Below are 26,151 nucleotides of genomic sequence, written 5' to 3'. Positions count from 1 at the left end.
TGACTGTTCATAATGCATTTTTATTTTTTTCCTTTGTACAAAAACAAATATAAAATTTAAATCCAATAGAAAGTGTATACTAGCAATGACAAGTTTACATTACAATAAGACAGGACAATGCGATGTGTATCTAACACCACATTAGTTTTAAAACTCTCAGTGATACATGCACTATATAAAATAAAAACTGCTAGAACTTTTAATCTATTTCTACCAAGAATACCCAGGTATCAAGATAGTCAACAACCAAAAGTAATCTTGATAGGGGTATCTACAAAATTAGACCTTTTCCACACACAAGAAGAAACCAACATTAATAGAAACGCTTATCATTCTTTGTTAAAATCCTCTCACAAAAGCCATACATAAAATTCTTAGTAGATACAGAAAAAGCTCAAAAGTTTATTAGCATAGGTAACCATTCAGTAGTTTAGAGAATCTTTTAGACATTTTGAAGAAATACTGTAGTTTTCAATCTGTATTTTTCCCCACAAAGCCAGAACTACATCGACTCCTGTTTCAAAACCTAGTCAGTGGTTAAAACTAGTTCTTGAGTGAAGTCAAAGAGTAGTGTACAAAATATTTAACAGAACATGGGTGTGTCATATGAGTCTGTTTACTTCTCGAAGAAAGTCTTTTCCACATTCAAGGTTTGTTTATTTGTCCCATAAACAAGATTGTACCTGAGGGAATGAAACAAAAACTAGGATTTACCACAGTCTGCAAACATAGTTAAACTTCTCCATGAAAGCATAACAGTCCACAGAACATGGTCGAGCCTCATCACAGTCTTGTCTATCCTCCCCCAAGTTTGTTAGCTCTGAGTAGACAGCAGAGAAGCATATGTTTGGATAGGTGGCTGGCTCACATTTCTAGACACACGGTTCTTCTGATGCTCTGCGGAGCCTTGGGCTGGGGACTGCTGCCAGCGCTGGCAGTTGTATCTCGTTGCCCAGTAGCTAGCATATCTATCATCCACATGGCACTGCAAGAAGTTCACATGCTACTGAAAGTAACCAGGTCGGCTCTGCTCTAAGAGTCAACTCACGCTGCAAAAACACCACGACCACTTATATTTGGACATTCACATCTGTTGATGGCAGGCCAGGCCAACATCCCAGGTCCCTGAAGTCCCTGTTTCTGTCCTTGGTCCTTGCGCTAATTTTACAGTCCATCAGAAAACTGGGCCAATTCACTAATTCACTATCAGTAATAGAGCTATTTTCTCTCCACACCAGGGAACTAGGACCGTTAAAGATGGTGTTCTTTTGTACCCATGAACTTGCCATGTCAGTTTGTTCGCTTGGTAGCCAATACTTTTCCCTGTGCTGAGCTGTATTCTAAAGATAATCTATTGTTAAAGGCAAGAATATACTTGTAGTAGTTATACTTCCAATAGTTCTTTTTTTATTACCACTCAACCCCCACAACCCCACCCCCAAGCAACAGCTATTGAGTAGCTCCAGACTTTTCCCAGCTGGGAATTCTTTTGTCTGTTGCATAGCTCATATTTAACTTCCAAGGAAAAATACATACAAATACTGCTTACCTGTAGGATTGTGCCGGATGAAGAATACAAATGGCCTGTCTACTATGAACCAAGGGGGAGATGACCTGGCTATTAAAATTGCAGCTTGCAAAGAGAGATAAGATTTGAAGTTAGACAAAGCATGTAACATAAAACAGCATATATTTGATTAAAGTGCAGTTTCCTGATGTATACTAGGAGTTTATACAGGCAGAGATAAACAGCTAAAATCTACCAGCTTAGACAAGAAGCGTAAGTCACATTTTATTCCTATAGGAAGCATAGAAAAAAACAACACACACAAGGCCCACAAAAGGCTGGAAGGAAGTCTTGGGTTATCATACACAAAGGATATAGCAGCTTACTCTTTGCCACCTGGATAGCCAGGAACTTTATACCAGTGACCAAAGTGTTAGCTATTAGAAAGAAGTTTTCCAGAAAAAGGTAAACCTGTTTATACTTCCTAGAGGACACCAATGCTCTGATCAATATCAGCAAGTTGATATTCCAAAGAAATTACATAATACAAAATCAAATCAGTTGATATTTAAGTAAGTCTACTTGGAGACCATTGCAGGAAGTGCTCTCTTTGCTTAGTGGCATAGCCTTTTAAAGCAGTTTTCCAGTCTGCTAGATATCAGTAGAGATGCTTACTTGTTGCTGCAGAAGCTTTGGTTCCATCTTCACTAACTTCAATTTTTGTTTTCTGCAGAACATGAGATACATGAAGACCTTCTGTTCCTGAAAAAAACAAGAACAGTATTTCCAATAAAACTAGCAGTAAAATCCTGAAGTATCTTGTAGCTAGCAGCTACGCTAGCATAGCTAATAACAAGAGGTGCTATAATCCTGCTGAAATCTTGATGCTGTTAAGAACACTACTGAATACAGTCACTAAGTCTACAATTACAAAATAATAGAGAATAAGCTATCTTACTCCTCACTCCTCCCCATTTACTAGCCTTTATTGTTTTATGGTCTGTTAGAAAGTGTTTTTTTCCCCCTAGTCATTTCTTTATCTGAATTTAAGTTACATTCACACTTATCTCAGTGTTGAGAGGCAGAAAGGACTTCGCAAGACAGCTTGCTTTCGTTAAAACAGGAATTTGTTTTTCCAGTTAAGGTAAGCAAGCACAAGGCAAACTTTTGTTACATCTCTGTAGAAGCTTAGAAGTTTGATGGAAGCAGAAAACAGAGATAAGATGACATTTTAAAGCCATGAGCTTGAAAATGTCTACACACCGTTTTCAGATACTGGTATTTGGAGCTCTCATTTGGTCCAGTTGTTTAAGCTAGACATTTAGTCCATTCCTTTCCTACAGTTTATGAAAAATTAAGTTTTAAATTAATATTAAATACATACTTCAGGGAAATTTAAATACTAATGCAGTTGCATCTTCAATTATGGTCTAAAGTATTGTTGTCTTTCCATGATTTTAGGCAATGCTTAAGAGACTTGATTTGCAAGATCAAATCTTAACTTGAAAAGCTCACCAACATGATTTACTGCTGCGATGCAAGGCAAAAGAAAAGACATGCAGTATTCAATAGAAGCAAGAAGCCATGCTCGGCTGGGTACAAGACAGAACTTTGCTTCAGTGTCATGGTAACACTTACCCAAGACAAAACAGACAACTGCATTGGTAAGACAGCACTTCATTCAGTGCCAGAAACTATGAATAAAGACCACAATGGATTCAGAAAAATAACTTACTTGTTATTTTTGCAAAATTTGCCTTTGACTCGTCAAACATATCTGTAATACCAAGTGCTTTCAGAGGGTCCTTTAAGTCTGTTTCTGCTACTGCTGTAAATCTAATTGGAATAATCAAAAAAGAATATATCAGAATTATGCAGGAAAGTTACCGTAAGTACTATGTTTCTCCTGTATCGGAGGAGTAATACATATATTTCCTCCCAAACACTCCTTGAAGGAGAAATGTGTGATACGAGTACTTACTTGGGTAAAATAACTTGCACTCTTTTTGCTACCATGGTTGTCATCCAGCTTCCTATTGTCTTCGTGCTGATGTGGGGAATGATAGCAGAGAGTGGTGTTGTGCTTTCCGTAGGCAGAGCAATTAACATGCTTATCATTTCTCCATGGTATGGCAGTTCAATTATATTATACCACAGCTCATTTGGAGTACTTGTAGTGCCTAAAAAAGAGCACAGATAATGAGACAATTCCTACAGCCTTAAATCTTTATTTTATCTTCAGATACCTACTGCTATAAGAGTCTGCTAGGAAAGCTTTTCTCCACACCTTAAAACTGATTCTAGAGTCACAGACTGTCTAGCTCCGAGCTAGACATCTCTTCAAGGAAGTGGCATGGCATCTCTACAGATGCTAGCTTGACAAAAAGCACAATTGGGATGATACTGTGAAGCATATGATACCTATTCAGGCTTTATATTTTTTCCCCAGACAAGCCTCATCAGCCCAGACTGGAAAACCAGCTATGCTAGAAGTCACCAGGTCCATGAATCAGCTCAGATTTACTGCAACTGAGATCAAGCAGTTTTGACTGAGCACTGAGAAGCAAAAAGCAAAAAAAGCAGCACATTATCTTTCTAAACTGATGAGATCTTGTAGACAAGCTCTTTTTCCTCCGAGAATGATTAAAATAGCTCCTGTTTGAAATAGTCAGTTGCATTTACTCGATTTACTTGCTTAACAAGACTACTTCATAACGAGATCCTTCAAGGTAGTGGAGAACAGCCACTTTGGGGTAACAGAGAAGGCCAAGTGGATGAGAAGGAATGAGATAGCAACATCTCTGAGTTAGAGCAAGTGCTGGGAAGACTGTTTAAGCAATCCTCTTTTCCAAGTTCCCTTTGGTTGCTGTGAGATTTTTGGCATGTGGCTTTCCACAGGAGTTTCAAGTGAAAACTTGAACTACAGACAGGGTTTCTGGGAAAGTTTTTGGATAGCAATAGGATTTTATCTTTCCCCTTTCTTCATGTGAGTCTACACTTGTCAGCTCAAACTGAAAATTGAAGTCTTCATTAGAAATTGAATCTTGTTGCCAGGACCATGCTTTGGCTGAATTTGTATTGCTAGAAAACTAGTAGCATTGCACTTATTAGGCAAGAATTGTGTCAAGTTTTGTAGTTTATTTCCTTTTATTATGGTACTCAGACTGTGACCTCCAGATCAAAATAATGGTTGCAGAAGTCACTACAAGGAAGTTACAAATGGTAACCTCTCCAACAGTGAAATACCAGTTTCCTGGTCTGCTGTATACTGCAATCCTTACCACTGAGACATATGAAACAGGAGATTTTATCTTTGTAACCAAGTGATGGGATTTAACGATGCTTAAGTTGTTTATGAAATTTGAAAATGGATCTTTAAACTCTTAAAGATCAAAAGGATAGAAGCCCTTTGTTAGGATATCCAAAGATGGCCAACCTAAAACAAGTTTTAACTAAGGAGTACTTCTGCTCTTTTCTAACCTAGTGACATTTCTAATCTGAATTGATACCAATGTAATGAAGCTTTTTTTTTTAAACCAGCATCAAGAGAATAATGAAAAACTTTGAAGATAGGCTTGCTAAAGCCTGTCTTTAGTTATGAACTTCCTCCAAAGTCCACAGTTAGAGCATACACCACAGTAGGCTTCCCCATTTCCCCCAAATCACGCTTGAAGCAGCTATCTTAAGTTAGACATTCTCTAATACATGCGTTGTTTTAAGATGAAGTTACAGCTCTTTACTTTAACACAAATCAGCTAATATTAGCTGAACACTACTGACAGTAAAATTAGGTATTTAAAAGCATATCAGTGGGTCCTTTTTGTCTGCTCTTTTGGATTTATCGGCAGTTACATTTCCAGGCCTATTCCTCATACTATCAGTAGCACATAAGGAAGCAAGTTCCAGACAGCACTGCACTCTTCTGAGAAGGACACAATGGAAGATATTCTTTCATCACAGCCTTAATTTCTGACCAACAAAAATCCCCACACATTTAGAAAGCTGAAACTATGAAGTACACTGTTAGCTGTATCAAGCTGCATATGTCAGCTCTGAGCATCTCAGAAGTCAGGCCAAACCTGCTGGGCTACTTCTCTCTTGTGACTCAATTTGAATTTGAAAAGCAGCTTCACACCTTCAGCAATACAGTCAACACACTAATCCTGTACTCTGCTGGCTCCCCCAGAACCGTTGACTGTACAAGCCCCATTTCTTTATTACACAGTGAAATATAGACTAATTCTACCCTAATCTTTTACATACAGCTCATCACCAGATAAACCTCAAGTTTCTGTTGGCATGTCTCCTTCATTCTCATCCCTTAAAAAAAATTCTTCCTACTGCAAGGTTTAGACAATATGTAAAGTTCTCAACTTCAGTACTTCTCGTTTTTCTTTTTGAAGACAAGAGGATAAGACAAGTACTCTGTTAGAGTTTGACCTTAAGCAACTGTTAAATATCTTTAACAGCAACTTCCCTCTATACCTCACCAGTACAAGATGCTTTCATAACTCAAAGCCTCCAGTATCAGCCACAACAAACAATACTATTAAACACCACATATACAGCAAACTCTGGTTTGAAGGAAAGAAGCAAAGTTTTACAACCCTTCTTGGGTATTTCGTGGTAGTGAGGGTTACTGAGCTTACCACAGCGGAAGATAGATAATTGGGACAGCATGGGAACTTGGTAGGTCTTCCCATCAGCTCCATAAAATGGACGTTTCTTTGTATTTTCAGGTCGAAATCGTGATTTCCATAAGCCCTTGAAATACACGGCATTTACTAGAACCAGTCTGGTTAAACCATCAACATCATCTGGAGCTACAACTTGATCGATCATACCTAAAGAAATAAAGAAAGACTGAGTACTCGCTGTGTTAACACTAGCCAGTTGTTCACAAAGAAACTGAAGCACATATTCCTTTAAGCCTTTTGATCTGTGAACGCACCAACTATTCATTGTGTAATACATTTGAGATTCATGCAACCAATGGCTGCATTCTTTTCTTCGTCAAAAAGCAAGGGATATTTAGAAAGCAAACATATGTAGCTGGTCGATAGACTGATGTTATAACTAACAGGGCATTATGCTTTTCAGCATGTGATCAGATCTAAGATTTAAACTAAGCAGGTAAGCTTAGTAACAGTTTCAGCTAAAGCACTTCCCCCATTCACACACTGCTTGTAACACCGCTACACAAAGCTGACGGCATGGTAGAGAAAATTTGACAGCCTTGCTCCACAAATGTCACATCCAACATCATTAGCAACACTCCTCACATCCAGGAGGCAATGGATTTAACTCCGAGATACCAAACATGGTTCTAGTTCTGTAGTTCTAGACTATGTTGCAAAATATGACATCTAAGCATATCTAAGTTTGACAACTACATGGCAACAAGCTTGAACCATGCGTAGTTCTATCAAGGCAGTGTTAATTAAAAGCCTTCTGCTAAATATGACTCTACTAAACAACACTGACACATATCTTGCAAAGATTTAGGGTACTAACTGCAAAGGCTGAACTGCTCTAAAGCCTTTTAGAAGTCTGATTTACTGAGTCACCTGCTTCTGAGTTGCTTTGCAAGCACGTCTGACAACACCTAGCTCCAGAAGAACACTGTTTGGATCTCTTGCAGGTTGAATGAAGGCAGAGAGCAGTAGAAGCTCCCTGAATGCACAGACAGATGGGCTCACGTACACACATGCACACAGACACCCACCCCTGTTGAGGCCACCAGGCAGACACATCTGCTAGAGTAGTGGGACTGCAGATGACCAGCCCACAGGCTCAAAGCATTACACACGACAGCTTAAGGACAGTATTCAACTGCAAGGCAGAGCTTTCTCTCCCTCCCTTATCTTTCTCCAGTATTTCCAGCCACAACTGAGAGGTCTCAGACGCCATGCTCATGCACAGAAAACACTCGCTAATACTCACCCCTTGTTTCATTTTTCACCCACTGGTTGATGGAATCACACGCTGCATTTGGGTCCTCGAAGTCCACGCTCTTGACACTGCACTGAAACACCTCTTTGTTCCTTGTAACAAAAGGCACTTCCATTTTAAAGCCACTCTTTGCAAATACTGCATTAGCAATTGTAACAATGTCTTTATTCTTTTTTGAGACTATGAGCCTGTTTATCTTCTTTAACGCTTTACCAACTCCTAGTTGGAAAGAACAGCAAGTTTAATTTAGAATAAAATGACAAACAAAACAGTTACCTTATATGCAACTATTAATGACACGAAAGCTCAGACTAAGTGCTGGTGTAGAGAAAGACCAAAGCAGACATTCTGAGGGGGCTTCCAAGATACCCATATCTGATCTCTTATCTGGAAGAGACTACCATTTTCCAGCAAATACATTATTTTCACTGTGATGTCTGCTCCCCACCTAGTGGTCTGCACAGAACGCTATTGACAATGCTGAGGATAAATATCAGGATTCAAGTCTTAGCGTGGAATTACTAACCACTCTTCCACAGAAGAGACTATTCTAAAATGTAAGTCACAGTATATAAACCCATATAACCTGTCAGCTACGTGACAGTGACAGAAAAAGTTGACAACTCAGCCTGATCACTTAGAGCCAACATGATTACAGAATTATACAGGTAGTCTTAAACCTCAGAGCAAAAAGCATAAGTTATTTTCTCACCATTCACCCCCTCCATTTACTAGAGAATAAAGGAAGATGACAATTTCTATACAAGGTTCAAGTAAAGCCTTAAGTCAAGCCTTAGGCCAAGACATAGTCTTTAAGGAAACTAAATTTGCTACAAGCGTTAATCCCTCAACACATGAGCTTGCCTTTAAAGAAAAAAGAAAAGCAGTGTAGGTTCCAGTGTTTACAGCCAAGACCTTTAGGATCTTAAAGCAGCTCATACTGAGTGCTTGCTAGCTCCATCACTGCATGTGAGAGGATGCATATGGCAGCACGGAAGAACTGTCATGTTCATCATACCCAGTTCTCCCTGATGTTATAGCTTATGAGTAAGCGCTTGTCTACACAGGGAAGCTATTGCCAGTCAAGAAACATAACGATCAACCTTTATATTGGATAGGATGCTCGGGTGGCTGTTTTTATAGCAGTTATTAAAGGGCTCCTTGTGTTTCCCAATACAATTTAGGCAGGAACAATTCCAGACTACTTCCCTATGTAGACAAACTTAAGAGAAGAGCTATGAAGGGAACGAATTAGTCGGGTTATTCTCTTAGCTGCATATAAGAAAAAGCCTCAGATGGCTTTGCTGTTTATATCATGAATGCTTTAGCAGTACCGTTTGTATGAAGTTGTATATGTTCACTCTCCAATATTATGGGCAAATTCTTTTGGAGAACATACCATAACAGAGGTTCTCAAACTGTATTCTGTGGACCACTGGTGGTCCACGGAGCACTTGGTGGTGGTCCGGGGAGAGCTGGCTGGTCTCATGATGCTGGCTCTCCTCCTTGCTTCCAGCTGCTAAATTGCATTAAAAGACAGCTAAAGATAAATTAAATACTTTCCAACTATTACCTTTCCAAAGCAGTTGCCATATTTGCCAAAGGATTGTAAGACTGCAAGGCAATCTTGAACAAGAGCAGAGGAAGTCTGTGCAAAGAGACAGGTAGCATCCCACAACAAGTCTCTATAGCAAGGTACTGGCTACCTTCGGAGAAGTTTGAGAACCTCTGTCTCAGAGAGAATTAGGAGGTGTGCAAGCCAAATAAAACCAGTTGATATAATGCTTCAAAATTTTTGCAAGTACTCATGATTTGAGCATTCAAGTGTTCCTAAAGTTGGTTATCCCATGGTTGGAACTCTAAAACATTTAGATCTTAAGCTGACAAATCAATTTGCTGTACTTTAAACCAAAACAGCAAAGCAAATGAAGACAAGACATGTTATACAACAATGCTGCTCAAGATTTAAAAATGCACTTACCTTTTGGAGTACTTCCTATGCCTGGAAGGAAGGCAGAATGCCGGCACTAAGATGTTAAGTCTTGCTGGCAAATATTCACAAAAATACTCAGCATGCAAAGTAAAGCAGCAAGAACCTTCAGCCTACACCCCCTAGAGGGGCAGAGATTGGCAGAGGAATATAAACACACATGCATGCAGTGTCAGGAACAGGCAAGCAGAAACATCTGTTTCAAGAAGGCACTACAAGAACTACAGACTTAGGGATCCTGACAGCAGAAACATGAGTGAACAAAGCTGAAGAATAAAGTCAAAGTATCAATTGCATGGTTAGAATTTGCACTGGTTTTAACATGACAATGAGAAGTCATCTATTGCCCTGTTGTCTCAGAAGTCATACACTCAGGGTTGTTCAGTACAGCCTAAAAGGGGTAGTGCAGCCTTCCTGCACAGGGCTGGCACTGGACCTCCACTCACAGTGTTCTGGGAGACCACTTTGCAAAGATGAGGGCAGGTCTGGCCAGGGCCATGAAATCATGAACAAAGCTGCTAATAAGCCAGTTCAAGAATATGTAGATGCCCATACGTGAGTTGCCAATTAACTTCAAACATGTCCATTTCTTGCTTCAGTAACCAAGTTAATATGTTTATGATGCAATCTCCCAGACTTTTAAAATTATCTCAAAACAGCATGATTCTGACACACACAAGAAACACCACAACACAAACCACACCCGAAGAACCTTAGGAATCACTGACCATTTACACTGTATCTCATCATAGTTGTCAGCTGCTTCTTTGTCTTGCCATCAGCACCCAGCTGCAACACCCCCAGAACAGATGCAATCCCATGAGGAGAAACTACTACATTGTCCTGAGGCTTAGCTTTCACTATCTGATTGAAGACCTGGATTCCAACATCGGAGCTAAGTTCCTCCAGAGGATAAAAGCTGAACTGGGAACACACAGATGTTAAAGTCCCGAGAAGAAAGAGAAGTGGGAAATGCCAGTTCATGATTTCTGGTTTGAAATAACCTGTAAGAAAACAAGAGGGGAAAAGTTAAGTCATCTTTCATGAGTACATCATTTTTCATCATTTCAGCTTTTTATTTACCCTGCATGTGCTCCATGCACCACTCAGCCCTCTCACAGCAGGACTCACACCTGCGTTTTACTGCCAGCAGTACTTAGGTCTAGGGACTTCCAGAAGCAGAGACAACCACGAACAGCTAGCTATCAGTGACTAGGCAGCAGGACAAAACCCACCAGGCACCAGGTTGGGAGACACCCACTGCCGCCCCCCTACCAAGCTCTGTCAGTTTTATGTTGCAGATAAACTGAGCTGGAGGATAAGTTAGTGCTGAGAAGTGTGGTATGGTCCTCACCCGTCAAGATACAACAAACTAGAATATTTCATAGATCATTTTCTGCAGTTAACAGAAGCAGCACGTGTACATATGCAAACAGGCCTTCTGTTGTGGGAATTTACACCTGCCTAGAATAACAAAAGTTAGCTGCATAATTAGCATTTTTCATGATGGGTAACAGGAGGAAGATGCAGATTGTAAAACGCAAGGTTCAGTTTGGATTTTAGCCTTTACTTATCTGCGTAAGGAAATTAAGCAGCTCATGGGGGCAGAAGGAAGTTTGTATTCGAAGTGGGGCCATTCTTCACCTGCAGATCCCAAGGCTTTCCAGAAGTCAGCACTGTTACCCCCACGACACCATAGAAACTGGGGCACAAGCAGCAGCAACAATTTGTTCAGGACCTCTCAGCATCTGATTAGAGAACCAAGCCCAAATCCTGAACACTGTGTAATATTTACCTACTAGGCTCTATTTCCTCCTCATGGACGTGTATTCAATCCCCTTTTTGTTAGGGCAAACAAGTACTTAAAGGAATAGCCATGCAATAACCTTTTCCATGAAATCAGGCCCTCTCACTCATCCTTCAGAAGTTCAGCTACATTTCAAAGACTTTAAAGTTTCACCGTTCAAGAGTATGGGCTTCCATTTTCAGACCAAGAAGGGAGCCGGTTCCTCAGCTGAGCACTTTGGTGTTAGTCTTCCAGACACACCGATGAGTCAACAAGCAGCCCAGCTCACACAGGGCTAAACAGGCTGCAGAAAGCATACAGCTGATTAAAAAGCCATTTGCATACCACATGTAAAACCTAAAAATAGGCCTCTCCTCCACCTGAGCCTTCTGATCATCAGTACGCACTCACTCTTCTGGCTTAAACTACCCCGGAGCTGGAGGCCAGTGTAGACTCGTTATTCAGCAGAGAGCATCTCAGCTGACACCGTTTCAGCAGCCCGCCTCCCACTCGCAAGAAAGGGCACGAGGCACCGAGGAGCTGCCATCACACAGCCTACCTACGCTGCAAGTTCAGACCACGCTGGAGCACTTGGTTACCAGAAAGCCAGCTGGTGTTTCTATAGATTCGTTTAATCATCTTTTAATAGCATGTACTTTGACTGTGCTAAGACTTGAAAGCAAACGCAGCATTTCCATTTTCTTTGCCATTTCAGGAGGCGCAACGAGCCTCCTCCAGCTTGCTGTTGCAGCACAGAAGAACCAAATGCTGACCATGAAGGAGCAGAGACACAACATCTCTCCCCCAGCCCAGCTGCTGATAAATGGGATGTATCATCGTTAGCAAGGCACCTGTCAACTGATCCAGGTTATGTCAGAAGTGAAAAGGCTGTCCTATAAAGGCTAACAGCCTGCCTGCTATTAAACAGCCTTCCCTAGCAGACTTAATCCTCCTCTATCCCCCGAGCACTTTTGGAGGCCCTGAAGAGCAGTTCCTTCCAAAGGAACCCCATACCAGCACCACCTGGCAACACACAAACCTACTCCAAAAACTAAACTGGACTTGACCCTATTCCAACAACTAAACTGAACTTGACCGATCAGACGTGCAGGAAGAAAGCCCAGGTGCAGCCCGAGCCCACCAAAGCCACTTGCATGGGTCACCTCCCAGGTGTGTCCCGGGCCTCACTGCTGGCTACAGTAGGAACCCATCATGGGCAGCACTGGCAACTTGACAAGGAAAATGACTCTGTACTTTTCTTTTTAATGTTAAAAGACATTCTTCATAGAGTTCTTGGATACAAATATATACAAACCACGTGAAATCTCCAGTTTCGTTCTTAGAGAGAAGGCTGCCTCCCTCTCCCAGACAGCAGCTGCACAGGCAGAGCTGCCTCGCGGGAAGCATCATCTCTGAGCTTGCCACTCAGAGAAGATAGAAAAGAGATGGCCAGCAAGCCACCAAAACCTACCAGGAAGCCCAATTGATAATTACAAAAAATTCTTGATTCCAGTATAATCAGACTTTTACCTTTATGTAGGACCTTGGCAAAAGCAAACGAGACAAAAATACTAGAGCTTCTTAGTAGGTGTACTCATGATCAAGCAAACAGTTAATGCTGGTGCAATGCCGCCTGTCCCATGCAGTGATGGAGCCCCCGCATTGCCGCAGAGCACACGACCCTTGCAAGCTTTTGAGCTTGCCTTTGATAGCGGCAGCCCCACCTGATCCAGCTGGCAAACCAGGAGGGAGCTGGCCCTTTGGAGCATACCTACCCGTGACACCTGACATTGCCCAGAGCGTATTACGAGGGCAAAGACCAGGGTGACACGTCTATGAAACTAAGAAAGCTATGATTTATTGTCACTTATGTGCTGCATCTGCACAAGCCTAATTGAAGCCAGATATTTTTCCTTTCCCTTTAAGCTACCACAATGTATTGAGTCCCACATTTATTTTTTTATTTCTCTGGTGACAGCTCCCAGCAGCCGTGCATTTCCCCACGACACGTGGGAAGCCTTGTCAGAGTAACATGACTCTGCTCTCAAGGCCACTGCTGCAGATTTTTATTTTTATCTTTCCAAGTGAAAAAACGATGGCCTCCTGCGCCTGGTTTCCCCAGAAACCACCACGCTTGCCCAACCTCTCCCTCCTGCTATGCCATTAGGAAGGGCTGGTCGCTATTTCAGAGCACAATCTCTAGCAGATACCTACTAAATAAATGGAAACAAGGTCTGCAGTATTCTGAGCACAGGAAAAAACTAAAACCACTTTTCAGAGATAGTTACTGAGCAGTCAATGCTCGGCCCTGCCATGCCCACTGTGTAACCTAAAGAGCTAGCTGAGGAGCTAATTTCATCTTTGAGCAGAAGCAGCATTCATGTATTAATGCTCCTAGCATTTCAGTATACTCAACTTTTATGCAGTTCAGTAACACGAAGTGCATTTGCATATCCTGAAAGAAACAGCTTAATCACAGTGCAAGGAGGAAAAAAATAATCTAAAAAGGATGTAGGATGTGTAGGATGGAAAACAGTTGACCTGCTACACAGAATACCAACAAGCTTTCAACAAACTTTCATAACTGAAGCTAAAAACTTAGCAATAGTTAGATTTGAACCTAAGGCTTCAGAAAGACAAACAGAAATATAAGGTAGTCATTTCTTTGTCTGTGACCCTTATAAATGTATATTTTATTTTTAAACAAAACTAACAGGCTAAGAGTAAAGCATACAGACATTCATTGACTTGAATGTGAGCTTCTGAAGGATGCTGGACTACAAGAAAAATCCCTCTCCAAGGCAGTCCACCCAATTTTTAGATCGAGCACTTCGAGGAAGGAAAGCATCCCACTGGTTACACTTCTAAATGGAAGACCACAGAAATATTGACATTGACCCAACAAAATGTATCCTGGAGAATAATAAATTTCATTCCTCATTCAGACCCAGTTCTTAACCCTGATGCTCAGGTTTCTAAACAAAGCAGATGACTATGGCATGCACTGAGCTGTATGAGAGATCCTTCATCTGTGGCAAGCTCACCAAGAACTTCATCACGCCCTCTGCCTTAGCGAGCAGCACCATCCTGATTCCTACTCACCACGCTGAATTGGGAATTGCTGCCTCTATCTGACTGCAAAGCCTGGTTGAAGATGCTGCATAGTTTTAGCTGAATGGTCCAGTCAGGTAGACAGCTCTCAGGAAGGAAGAGGAACACCACGACGTGTCTCACCTGCACTGGTAGTTCCGTATTATTTCATGACAGATGAAATGTCTTCAGGCTACCAACCTCCGAATGACCTCAGCCTCTAGCCGGTGTTACAAACACTAACCCTCACACATACTAGGCAGCGCACTCAGCTCTCACTATGCTCAACTATTTAGATCACCCACATAATATATAGCTTATGCTTTTGGCTGAAGTTATTATGGAAGCATTTACGTCAAAGAGGACACCGTGCTTCCAGCCTGCACCTGCAGAACGCTTGGTACAAAAGCAGAGGCACATTAATACTGGCTGTTTGATCTGCGTACAGAAAAACATCTGATGGAGCTGGGAGGAGCTGTCGTCAGCCCCAGGCGTGAAAGGCTACTGAGCACAGAGATTCTCCCACAGGAAAGAAATTAGGTTATGAAGGACTTCACCTTCAGAGCTAGACTGGGCTGTTGCACTCTTTCCCAATAAGAACAGGAGAGGTTAGTTTGGTTCAAGGTTAGAGGGGAAAAAATAAGTTTTGAATCTGGAATTTTTTAGCTCAAGTCCTGAGCTGGAGAAGACCTGCCCCAAAGAGCCTGAAGAACACTTTAAGTGAATTAAGTAAGAAATAATGAACTTTTAGATTTCCACATATCTATACCTACTGCACTAAGTACAACAGCATGTTAGCATTCTGTGAGACATCTCAAAGCATTTATTTTGAACCATCTCTTCAGCAGCAATAAGGTACAACCCACAAGGATCCCTTTTCTAGCTACAAGATGGATTCTGCAGTTTCTTTAAAGACTCATCAGGCATAAGGAAGTTTAGACACTGGACTTCAGCAGCAAGTGCAGCTAAAGGTAAAGTAAACCCAAAAAGCAGAGTCTTGCAACATTGCAGGTCTCACTTATTAAGTCCCAAATAGCTCAGAGCGAGCCCCTAGGTGCCCAGAGAAATTCTGCCTGGGCCAAATATTTGGGGGCATCTCAGTCTGAGATGTTGTCTCTTTGTCAGTGCCATCTGTACTACTAATTTAAAAAGTCTTATTTCAGCTGACATGTAAGCTCAAAGAAAGTGCTTCACTTGAGGCATTTAACCAACTCTCTACAGCAGGACTGAATAAATACTTAACCAAACTTGTTAACAGCCTTTTAAAGAGCTGGCTGAGCACACAGCAATTGTTTCTCTAAAGCAATGAGACCTCTCTGGTTGCAGTGAGAAGGTCACATGCTGGATCTTGTTTTTTCAGAAGATGCACTCTTGGCAACATGTTAAGAAACTCAAGCCTGCTGGTGAGCTTTTCCTCTCCCCCTCACAGAGGTTTGCAACTCCTCCTCTGCCTAAGCCTCTTACATTCCAAAGCCTTCAGCTACTTCTCAACATGCTTTTGGACTCAGAGCAACAGGACCCACGTCCTGAATGTGGGCAAGTCCAGGTTCAGGAGCAGTGGTGTGTCTTCCACAGTGCACAATAGACAAGACAAGCCAGAGCTCTGAAATGTTGACTTTCTCCAGGTTTTCTGATATTCCTCAATGCTGGCTCTCTCCTTCTGTCTGAACTCTTTCCAGTGCTACCTAATATATGAAAACACACAGTGTATCAGCATGTCAGGTCACATGGAGGAGTAACACAACAAAACAGATTTCTGTTACTCAATACCCGAAAGGTTTAATACGTACAGAGCACTATACAGAAAGGATGATTAAGTTTTAAACATTTTTAAACAGTTCAGTACTTGCATTGCTCTGAAGAGGAGTAAATTAATGCCAAAACCATGATAAACATGCTTTGTACACCAAGATAAGCTGGAAGGACTTCTATTTCAGCAGACATTTTGCATGTTAAGATACTGGTCTGACTTCCGGCACTGCAGTCAGCTTTGCACAAAGGCATGGAGTACAGTACTGGATCTGAGGCTCTCTTCTTCCAAGCTTAATCCTTTCTCTGCAATTTCTAATTCTCCCAGTCCATTCATCTGCTTGTGTTTGTTTCAAGATGGACTGTCTCCATCTGGAATGGCTCCCTCCCAGCTTTATCCAACCAGCCTCCCCTGCCAAGGGGGAATTTCCCAGTGGAGCTCCAACTTGTAAAACTGGCTGGCCCCAGATAGGAACCATCTCTTTGGCCAAGCAGAGTTCCCACATGAACGGAAAGATTTTAACGGCTCTTTACGAAGAGCCCTGACCACCACTTGTTGGGAGTTTCAGTTCAGCACGAAGGACAGACAGTCAAGCTTTACTTCAGGCTTTCTGCAGCCTCACAGCTAATGTCTCCAGCAGTCCATAAGCCAGGCTCATTTTCTGACAGCATTTACATCACAGAGGCTTACAAAGCCCACGTTTCACGTGGCACAGTACAACTGAACAGAGATAGCTTTAGATTTCACCGTTCAGCTGGAACCAGCCTACAGCTACACTGCACGACTTCGAGAACATAAATAGGCATTTATGTAGCATTTGCTTTTACTTCCATCCCATGCACAATTGAAAAAGCCAACTTACACTCCGCTTCACGAAGCAAACACTTCGCTTGTGCCATCCGGCAGGCGGCTTACAGAGGTGATTTGGGGAACTTGCAGTGCTACCACCAGTGTCAGACTTCACCTGCACTCTCATTATGGGAGACTCAGCAACCCTTTTTAGGGTTTGTGTGTTACTCCTGTGCTTAAAGAAGAATCTCCATGACCTCTAAGGTCCATCGTCATGTCTTACAGTATCAGTAGAATTAAGGAGAATTATGTTTTTAATTTACTGGCATCCCTTTATTAAAGAAGTTATTTTGTTGATCTTCAGTTCTTTATGCAACACGGTTATTTTACCATAATGAAGAAACAGAATGGGACAGCCAGCCCATCATGACTAATGCTGCAGAACCCGTTTTCCAAAAAAGATGCAACACACTACTGTTTCACAACACGGCAGTGAGACTATACCATACTGCTCTGGATTTATCCCTGTAGAGGGCCTGATGGCTCAGTGATTAAGTATTTCCCTAAAACTTAGCAATGGGTTCAAAACCCAGGTTCCCATTTGAGTTTCTGTAGAAGAAAAAGCTTTGTGGAACCACAGCTCCTACTTTCACTGTGCATTAATAACGCTTGCTATGCGAGCACAGGCTCATTAAGAACCAAAGACAAGCCTACGGGAGTGTAAGTTCCCATTAATGAGGCACAGGATATTAACTCTTTGATAATGGACTATGTAAGTACAGATTTGTGAAATAACTCCTCAAGGTGTGGGATTAACAATGGCTGGTGTCTTACCAACCCTGTTTCCCCACCACCACCTTTATGTTAACGCCTGCCTCTGCTAGAGTATTTGACCTTCTTTTCCTCCTCGAAGAGCACGAAAAGGAAACAAGTACCCTTACTCTTTTCCACTTGCTACAGGGCTCCTCTGACATCAGGACTCTCACACCTCCACACACCTGCAGAGCAAAAGGAAAGTTGTTCCTTCTCCCCCAGGGAGAATTTTCTTCTGCTGGCCAGTGACAAGCACTCTGCTGCACTAAAATTTCACTAGAGCTTTGACATGGCTCGAGAGTTGTTATATACCAGAATAAACAAGAAGTTGCCTTCAGATTCTACATGTTTTAGGTTTAGTTTACAGAAGAAATATTTTTCCAATTAAAAAAGCATGCTACCAAGCCCAGTTCCTATCATTCTACAACCTACAGTTCAGTCTAGCTTTATAACACAACTTATTAAGAAAATAAATTAAAAATTAATAGATATGGCAGGATCTATCAGCCACGTGACATCTAGCTGAAGCATGTGCACAACAGAGATGCCCAAATGGTGAAAAGACAGGCTTTCAATCTTCCAAATGGTCTTTAAAAGAAAAAGAACACATTTATTAATATTAAAGTTTCTACCTATTTTTTTCCTCCTACAAGAGGTAGAAGAAAGGCAATAACTCTTAGCAGTTTTATGAACTTACACATTTGTATTTGATAGACTTATTTCACCATAAAAGTAAATTGGAACAACTCCAGTGTTCACTATTCATCATGAGAACTTTTAAAAGATCTTGTACTTATACAGGCCGATATCCAAGACCTTAAACATGAGGCATTTGTGTCTAGGGAATACTGCCATGAGACTTCCAACAAAATACTTTGAGAGACCAGGAACACTGTTCTAACCATTTACAGTGCTTGTTGTTGTAACACTGGAGTGATAGGAGACTAGCCGTTTATTTATTAATCATATTGTACAATGTTTGTGATCAAGAACTTCCTATTTGCAAGTTAATTTAGATACCCTGTTCCAAACTGAAATATTAGATAAGTACAATTCTAAAGATGTAATTTAACCAAGGATAAAAGCTCTTAAAATTCAAGATTAAAACCAGCTCGACTTCTTAAATCTAGGACAGCTTCGCTGACTCAGACTTAAGCTCATGGAAACATCAGATACTAGTTTCTATTTGCCATTTCTCAGACATTTCAAAGCTAGCTTAAAGTTATCATAGTCTTAGTTACATTAGGGATATTTACATTTTTTTTGCAGCACATAGGTTTACTCATATTCATCTTCCCCTTCAATCCCCCCCCCCCCCCCCCAGCTTTAGAAGCAGAACCAGCCAACTACAAATGCCAGAAACCACTGGTGCTGTAGGGCTGCAGGAGTCACATCTAGTAAGGAGGCAGGAATGAGCCATTGTGCTGGAGCCCCAGCTGTGCCCTCCGCAGTCATCTGCGAGAAGACTGACATTAACCAGTTAATAAGAGAATCAAAAGCTATTCAGAAGACTTATGTTTGAGAAAACATGCTCTTTTCATTAATCTGACCTCATTCCTGATTAATCCCACTGGCTTACCACAGGTTTCTGGAAAGGCAAGACCTGAATTTCCATAGGAAAAAAAAGAACTGAATATGAACTATGTACAAGAGTCTTGCAAGAAGAGATCATGACCTAGTGTATTAAACCATCTGATTCAGTTCAGATTGGAGTTCGTAGGCTGGGCTGTGAGCTGCGCTAGCTGAGAAGCCTCCACGCAGCCCATCGCTATTTCTGTAACGCAGATGACAAACCTCAGCAGAGGAAGTAGGCAATTAGCTAGGACAAGCAGCCTCTTAAGCTGAGCTGCCAGAGCAGCTGGAGGCCTCGAGCTTGCTTCACTGCTGAGAAAGCTATGCGAACTACTTCTCCAGCATGAAGGTCTATTGCGAGACTGAGACGTAGCTAAAAGACAAAGCCACCAACTTGTACATATGAAGTCTTAGATAGCTCCTTACTTCGCATCCTTAAGAAAACTGAATGGAAGATATAAAGCTAAAGTTAGTTCTACTCTTGGTTTTGTACCTTTAACATGTCAGAGCCCATAAAAAAACTCCCTCCTATTAAAAAAAAAAAAATACAAAAAATACAAAAACACAACCTTTGGCCAGCTGAAGCTTGCAGTTCATATCAGATGACACAGCTGTCTCAGGACCAGTGAGAACCATCAATAAATAGCACAATGTGCCATTCTGCAGGAATAGGTGTTAAAAGTTCAAGCTGTTAAATAAGAAAAGCATTTAAGAAGAAAAAGCTTGGTCAAAGCTACATAGCTGATGAACATAAATTCTTATTATCTGTACATCAGTCTACCTAAGAGGTTAAGATGTAGCAACAAATCCCAGTAATGCTTCTGGAGACTCCTGTATAACTCACAACTCCAGCTGACAGTCTGCCACTGACAGGTATCTCCCAGACAGACAGCTTGTACCTGCACGCTGCGGCCACTGCACACGCACAGCCTTGCGCTGGGGTCTTCAGTTCAGAACTTGCTGGTGATGAATCTTGATGGCCTCCATAGATGCTCTCACGATCACAAGATAGTAAAAAAGTTAAACCTTAGGCTGCTGTTTCTAAAGCCCAGGAAGAAGAGAACAGGAAGCCGCCTGCAGCACATGGTTTACATCACACTGTGGAGTACGGTCAGCGAGACTGAGATCTCCACCTTCAGGAAATCACCTCACAAGATGAGTATCTTTTTGTATTTAAACCACTATGTGGCATAGTTACCAGACACCAGCATGAGTTACCTCCCAGTTTCATTCTGAAACTATAAGCAAAAGCATCTTTCTGGCTATTAAAGGTGAACACTGGACCATGGACAATTACAGTAAAACAGGTACCAAGACTTGCGTTTCTGCAGACACTGCTCACAAAGAGGTGCTAAAGGATAAAGTATTTCACATAGCATCTAAGTATCTTAAGGCCATAGTAACTCAAGAAACTGTGGTTCAAACTAGAATTATCACTAGATTTGTCCCATCCTCTTCCTGTCCACGGTCACTGGCTCCTACTTCAGCAGCACCTCCCCTGTGTGCTGGCACAAGTACCCATGCAGTTGAGCTGTGAACCACATTGGTACTAAAACATGAAGGAACAGGGCACAGGACAGCTTCTTTCCATAGCACACCAGCCTAAACATCTGTGTAGCTGTAGGATGTGATCACCTTTATTTTTATCTTTGTCTCCTCCCACCCCATCGTTTTAGCCGTCACAGAGGGGACTCACCTGAACACATACCTGGTTGAACACATTCAGCTTTCTCCTGTTTTCATGCCTACCAGCCATTCACTTTAAGGTAACTTTGTATTTTCATAATTCTCTAAATTAGAGTGTTAACCTTAAAGTTCATTGAAGGAGACAGGCTATTCTATGCTACCTGTTCTCCAAAACTAAAAAGAAAGGGCAATTCTTAAATCACTCCACTTATTCACAAGCTGCTTATGGTTAATAGAGGTACTCTGAATGACACTGTACTTCCAGGCTGGCAAACCTTTGCTGTAAAACATGATTTGTAAGAATGCCACGGGTGACAGGGAGGATGCCCAGAGACACACAAGGATGACTGTATCCAGTAACAGTTTACAGATTAGTGATGATTAATCCGTCTTTTTCCTGTCTTCCCATGTATAAAATCTTTGGCACTAAAGAGTAACAGAATCTGGTTAACAGGCCAGCTAACTGGAAGTCTTTGTCGATTAGGCTGGATTTCCCCCTAACTAATGGTATAAAGGCATGCTGCTTGCGATTAAGCAATTCAAGCTGTCCAGGCAACCCTGACCTGAGGTTCCAGGGAAGAGCTTCCAGCAAGCCTCAGCTTCTTCAATCACGAGCACTGCAGTTGCCTAGCAAGGATCAAAAGCCGTGACCGGCTGCACAAGCTGAGCAGACACTGCACGCACCACCTCTGAAGCAACAGAAACACAGCTTCAGCTCCCTCCAGACTGTTCCCTTACTGCAGAGGTATGCAATTTACATACATCTCCATTTTAATTCCTGGCAATAAGGAGAGGCAGGTATTTTGATGCATCTATATGCATACACTCTAATACAGTCTAAAAGTGCCTAGTGCAACATACTGGCTTTGTTATTTGACATTTTTTCTGCCTAACAGCATACTTGCTGAGGAGCTTTAGGACTGGAACTGACAACGGAGCGACTCACACTGAAAGTCTCTGCATGCCTCAAAGACGTGCTAGTTTCCCTGTTGTCATTGACAACACCAAACAGAAGCTTCAGCACTTCTGTGTGCACCTTTAGATGAAATCCACCGCAGATTCCTGTTTTTTGGTACTGACAAGAGTTTATACCATCTCCTACACAAGGTACCTAGAGCTACACACAGACTGCTCTGTAATGATGGTCACATCACCACCCTCTGAAGGACAGTTTTTGTAACACCCAGACACAGGTAGCACAAGCAAGAGCAACTTCCAGAGAAGCAGCTTTTCAGCATCTTAACCGCTCAGGCAAAATGTGCTGACAGATCGCCCAACATACAGCGTGCCCACAGTTTTAAAGGCCCAGTGGACCAGCAGTCATTACACAAAGTTTACTCCTGTGCCAGACAGCTGCTGCTCTCACAGGTTTAGTCACACGCCACAAAACGCCAGAACTCCAAGCTAGCACATCTTACACATATTTGAACTCCTCTGCTTATTCATCCTGCCTCTTTACTTGCATCGGTGCTCACCTCACACATTTTAGGGACTCACCCGATTGCTTGGCAGGCATGCGGCTGCTTTTCGCATCGCTCGAGCGTCTCTGCAGCTTCTCCGCTGCTCCAAACCACACAGCAGTGCAGCTGCTACACCTACATACGGTTTATGAACAGTCACTGTGAAAATTGGTTCCTAATGAATTCCTGGGAAGACCAGGGGGTGAGACGTAACTAAATGCTCGCACAAGAGAAAGTCAAGGCAGAGGAGGAAGTCATTTTTCAGTGCAGCGTAAAAGAGTCAGCCTACCAGGTTTCTCTTTCAGGAAGTTGCCCAAGAATGCAATTAAAACCATGAAAACCAAGCCACGTTTCAGAACGACATGCAGGCATGGGAAAGGGGAAAAGAAATCATTGTCTGAGGCCCCTATTCCACAGGTAGGTGCTCCCGAGTTTTAAAAGAGAAACCTGGCACTTTCTTTTAACATTACTGGCTAGCGCACTGGTGTCGCCAGAGGTTTTATTTCTACGGGAGGACATCGAGCCAAGGCACCGAACACCATTTTAAACGAGACACAAAAGTCTCTCTGCTCAGCGTGCTGACCGCTCCCGCGTCCCCCCAGAAGCGAGGGCCCGCAGCGCGCTCCCTCGCCACCCGGAGCAGAGCCGAGCCAGCCCCGGCTAAGCTCCCGCCTGCTTCGGCGCACGTCTGGTGCCACCAGCGCTGGCTAAAGCCTGCTTTAACGAAAGGACTTACACCCCTCCTCACCCCCAAACCGCAACGGCCGCAAATCCTCGTCCCGCGTTCCTCTGTCGGGTTTCGGGCGCTCTGATTCCCGTTCCTCGGTCGGAGGACAGCAAGCCCCCTCCGGGAGGAGGAGGAGGAGGATGGAGCAGGGATGCAGCCGCCGCCGGAGGAGCTCGGAGCGGCTCCCGGCGCCCCAAGCCGGGCTCAGCTCACTTCTTGCACGCCCAGCGGGAAAAAAGCACAAAAACTCTTCGCTCTCAGAGAAATTAAAATAATAACAATTCCCCCCCACCGCGCAGCTGGCGCTAGGAAACTTATGGAAGCGGGTACCAGGAAAAACAGCACCCAGCCCCTGGGCAGCCCGCACAACGCCCGGCTTGGCGCGGGGAACCCCGCTCTCCCCCTGCACAGCCCCCTCCTTCCTCCTCCTCGCCCTCCGGGGCAGCGCCGCCGGCCTCCCCCCGCCGCTCACCTCCCCTCGGAGCACCCAGCCCGGTCCCGCCGCGGCCGCCCCCTCACAGCACCGCTCGGCCGGAGCGGCGGCGGCGGCGCCCGGCGTTTATAGGGCCCGCGGCCCGCCCCGCCCGGCCGCCCGCCCCTCGGCCGCCCGCGGGGCAGAGCCGCCCGCGGAGCCCAGCGCGGGGAGGCGCCGCCCGGCCCCCGGCCCCGCTCCGCCCCGCCGGGCTGTGAGGGGAGCGGCGCGGCCTGCCCGCGGGCCGCAGCGCCTGTGGCGGCGGCGGGGGTCCCCCCCCTCAGCCCCGGCCGCCGTGGGGAGAAGGGGAAGGGGCTGGGGCCGGGGAGGCGGCCGTTGTGGTGCTCAGCGCCGCTGTACGTGGGTTAGCGAGGGGAAGGGGCTCCCAAAGGTGGTCCCGTGGCACCGCCGTGCCCCTTCTTGGCAGCCACGCTGAGGGGGTTTGGTGTTTTTAGACCCCTGGCCTTCCCTCACACGCTGCTGTTCGCATTCACTGTGCCCAAGCCCCCCATCAGCAAGCAAACGTGTGCTGAGGGCTTGGGATGTTGGCCCCGCACGTATCACTGGGGTTTTGCTCTTCAGAGGAAGAGTGTGCTGCCTTTTTGCAGCGTAACAGCACAGGCATGACAGCATGACAAGACAGAAGTCTTGTCCTGGAAAAACACACTTGAATCTTAATACTGACTGACAGCCCCAGGCTCCTCAGCCGACGCAGCATAAGAGGGAATTTCCACTACTAATACCCGAACTGTGCTACCGTCAATCCCAAAGAAACAGGCAATCCATTGGTCTGGCAGAGTACAACACTTACTTGTTAAGTCATCCTTTCTGAGCCTGTTTTCCAAAAAATTTTTCATGCACAGCACAGTCCAGCCTTGAAGAAACAGGACAAGTATGTAATAAACCACATTTCTTCCCTCAGGAGTTTGGACTCTTCAGGATGAAAAAAACATCTCCTGGCATAAGCTGGAGCAGCGGCGGCAGCAGCCTCCTGAGCACTGGTGTGCAGTTGTTGGTGTTTAAGGTGGAGTTTCCTGGGGCCTGGTGTCCATCAGGACGGCTGTGGAGAGCCTCGGCTCCTGTGCAAAATGCCAGCGGGCAGATGAGGAAGGTGGCGAGGAGCTTGGCCTCAGCCACAGCGAGGGGAACTTGACTGAGACAACGTCCTGGCACCCGCAGGCGAGGCTGTCTAGGAACGTTTTCTTCACAGGCAGTGCTAGCTGAGACGGACGTTTCTTAGGCTCTTAGTACAACAGTTGCTGCCATTTACAAACTAGCTCATTTTTGCTATTTTCATTTTAAAATGTCCTCTTTTTCTCTTTCCAAAATACTTAATTTCTGCAAATGTGGGTCCATTTCTGAGCTGAGTAGTGACGAATTTAAAAAACAACAACAACATTTGCGTGATGATTATATTCTTAGCAGGGATGACCTTTGAGTATCCATTTTCTCTCATGGATGAACAGAGAAAGCTACATACTGTGTCAGAGCTCTTGTCCAACTGCTTAACGTCATGAAAACCATACGGAAAAATGTTATTGAGTGGCTTGAAGAGCCTTTTGGTACAATCTGGCTTATAGAAAGGAAACAGAAGAGCCAAACCATGTCTAGCCAGCTGCACCCAGATCTTGCGGCAAGAATCCTGTCTATAATCTGAAAAGCTGGAGACCTAAACCAACATTCAAGCCCCCAAATATCCTCAGCTTGGGTCTGAACCCCGAATTTCCAGATGCAAAGTTTATAGTCCGTCTTCAGTAGAACCAGGACATTGTAAAGGGAAGTTTCATTCCACACAAATTGCCATGAAATAGGTTCAGGTTTCCTTACACCCACTTCTGACAGCATGGTTCTGACCCAGTGAAACTGGAACTAAAGAGTTACAGCCAGAAGGCAATGCTATCCCTCCCCTTTCTTGTTGCCACAGTAGCCCACACCTGGAAACCAAAGTAGCCATGGGCAACCACCTCTCACCCAAGCAAGAAATCACTGTTTCTCCTCATTAACGGATGCTTTAAGTGATCAAAGCCAAGCCCAGAAAACAGAGGCATCACACACATTATTTACGTAGCATCAGCAAAGGACTTGGTTGTGGAATTTCAAGCATCAGGCAAAAACAGCTGAATTCAAGAGGAGTTTTGGGTGAAGCCACATGAGTCCACCCTATCTAACAGCTGCCAAAAAGGGAGCACGACTGACCTCTCCTTCCTGGGGGGCTCAGAGCACCACCTGGGTCTCTTGCTCCGTTGCTTGCCAAACACTTCTGTGACCCACCTTATTCTGTCAGGAAAAAAACAAAAAAAAAAAACACAACACTGACCTTTTTTTTCTAACTTCATCCTCTGAAGGAGCCTTCTGAGGGGCTTGATGAATGCTGGAGCCACCGGAATTAGGAAGTGTCCAGGCCCACAGCAGCCAGGAGTGAGGCTGGCTTAAACTGCTGTAGGAACTTAGCTGCAGGAGGCACTGCAAGATCTGGCTCAGATTCCTTTGTGTGTGTGCACGTGGGATACAGTTGGTTGCTACTAGAATTCATTTCATACATAAGTACCTATGCACG

At 43.6% G+C, this 26,151-nt stretch overlaps 1 protein-coding gene and 1 long non-coding RNA gene across 8 annotated transcripts; one reads left to right on the top strand and one right to left on the bottom strand.

The window, feature by feature from the left end:
• On the bottom strand, nt 1–23,750 carry SERPINE2 (serpin family E member 2). 7 transcript variants are annotated; one of them, XM_083848570.1, is made up of 11 exons: nt 23,595–23,750; nt 10,178–10,453; nt 9,441–9,461; nt 8,859–8,975; nt 7,451–7,678; nt 6,157–6,351; nt 3,489–3,687; nt 3,243–3,343; nt 2,183–2,269; nt 1,550–1,633; nt 1–683 (listed from the first exon to the last, which is right to left on the bottom strand). In XM_083848570.1, the coding sequence occupies exons 2-11, from the start codon at nt 10,431–10,433 to the stop codon at nt 646–648; spliced, it is 1,326 nt and encodes a 441-aa protein (XP_083704696.1). In that variant the 5' UTR covers nt 10,434–10,453; nt 23,595–23,750; the 3' UTR covers nt 1–645. The 7 variants fall into 7 exon arrangements, with proteins under 7 accessions (XP_083704696.1, XP_083704695.1, XP_083704697.1 ...); XM_083848569.1 differs by lacking the exon at nt 9,441–9,461 and adding an exon at nt 22,433–22,530 and having other exon boundaries at nt 23,595–23,660; XM_083848571.1 differs by lacking the exon at nt 23,595–23,750 and adding an exon at nt 23,144–23,316.
• Nucleotides 22,537–24,954, top strand: LOC310904198. Its single transcript, XR_014588116.1, has 2 exons — nt 22,537–22,812; nt 24,517–24,954. It is a non-coding gene; the product is annotated as an uncharacterized lncRNA (long non-coding RNA).
• The last annotated feature ends 1,197 nt before the right edge of the window (nt 24,955–26,151 follow it).

Source organism: Anser anser, assembly GCF_964211835.1.
Source record: "Anser anser genome assembly, chromosome: 9".
NCBI lineage: Eukaryota > Metazoa > Chordata > Aves > Anseriformes > Anatidae > Anser > Anser anser.
This window is presented reverse-complemented; position numbering and strand designations above follow the sequence as displayed.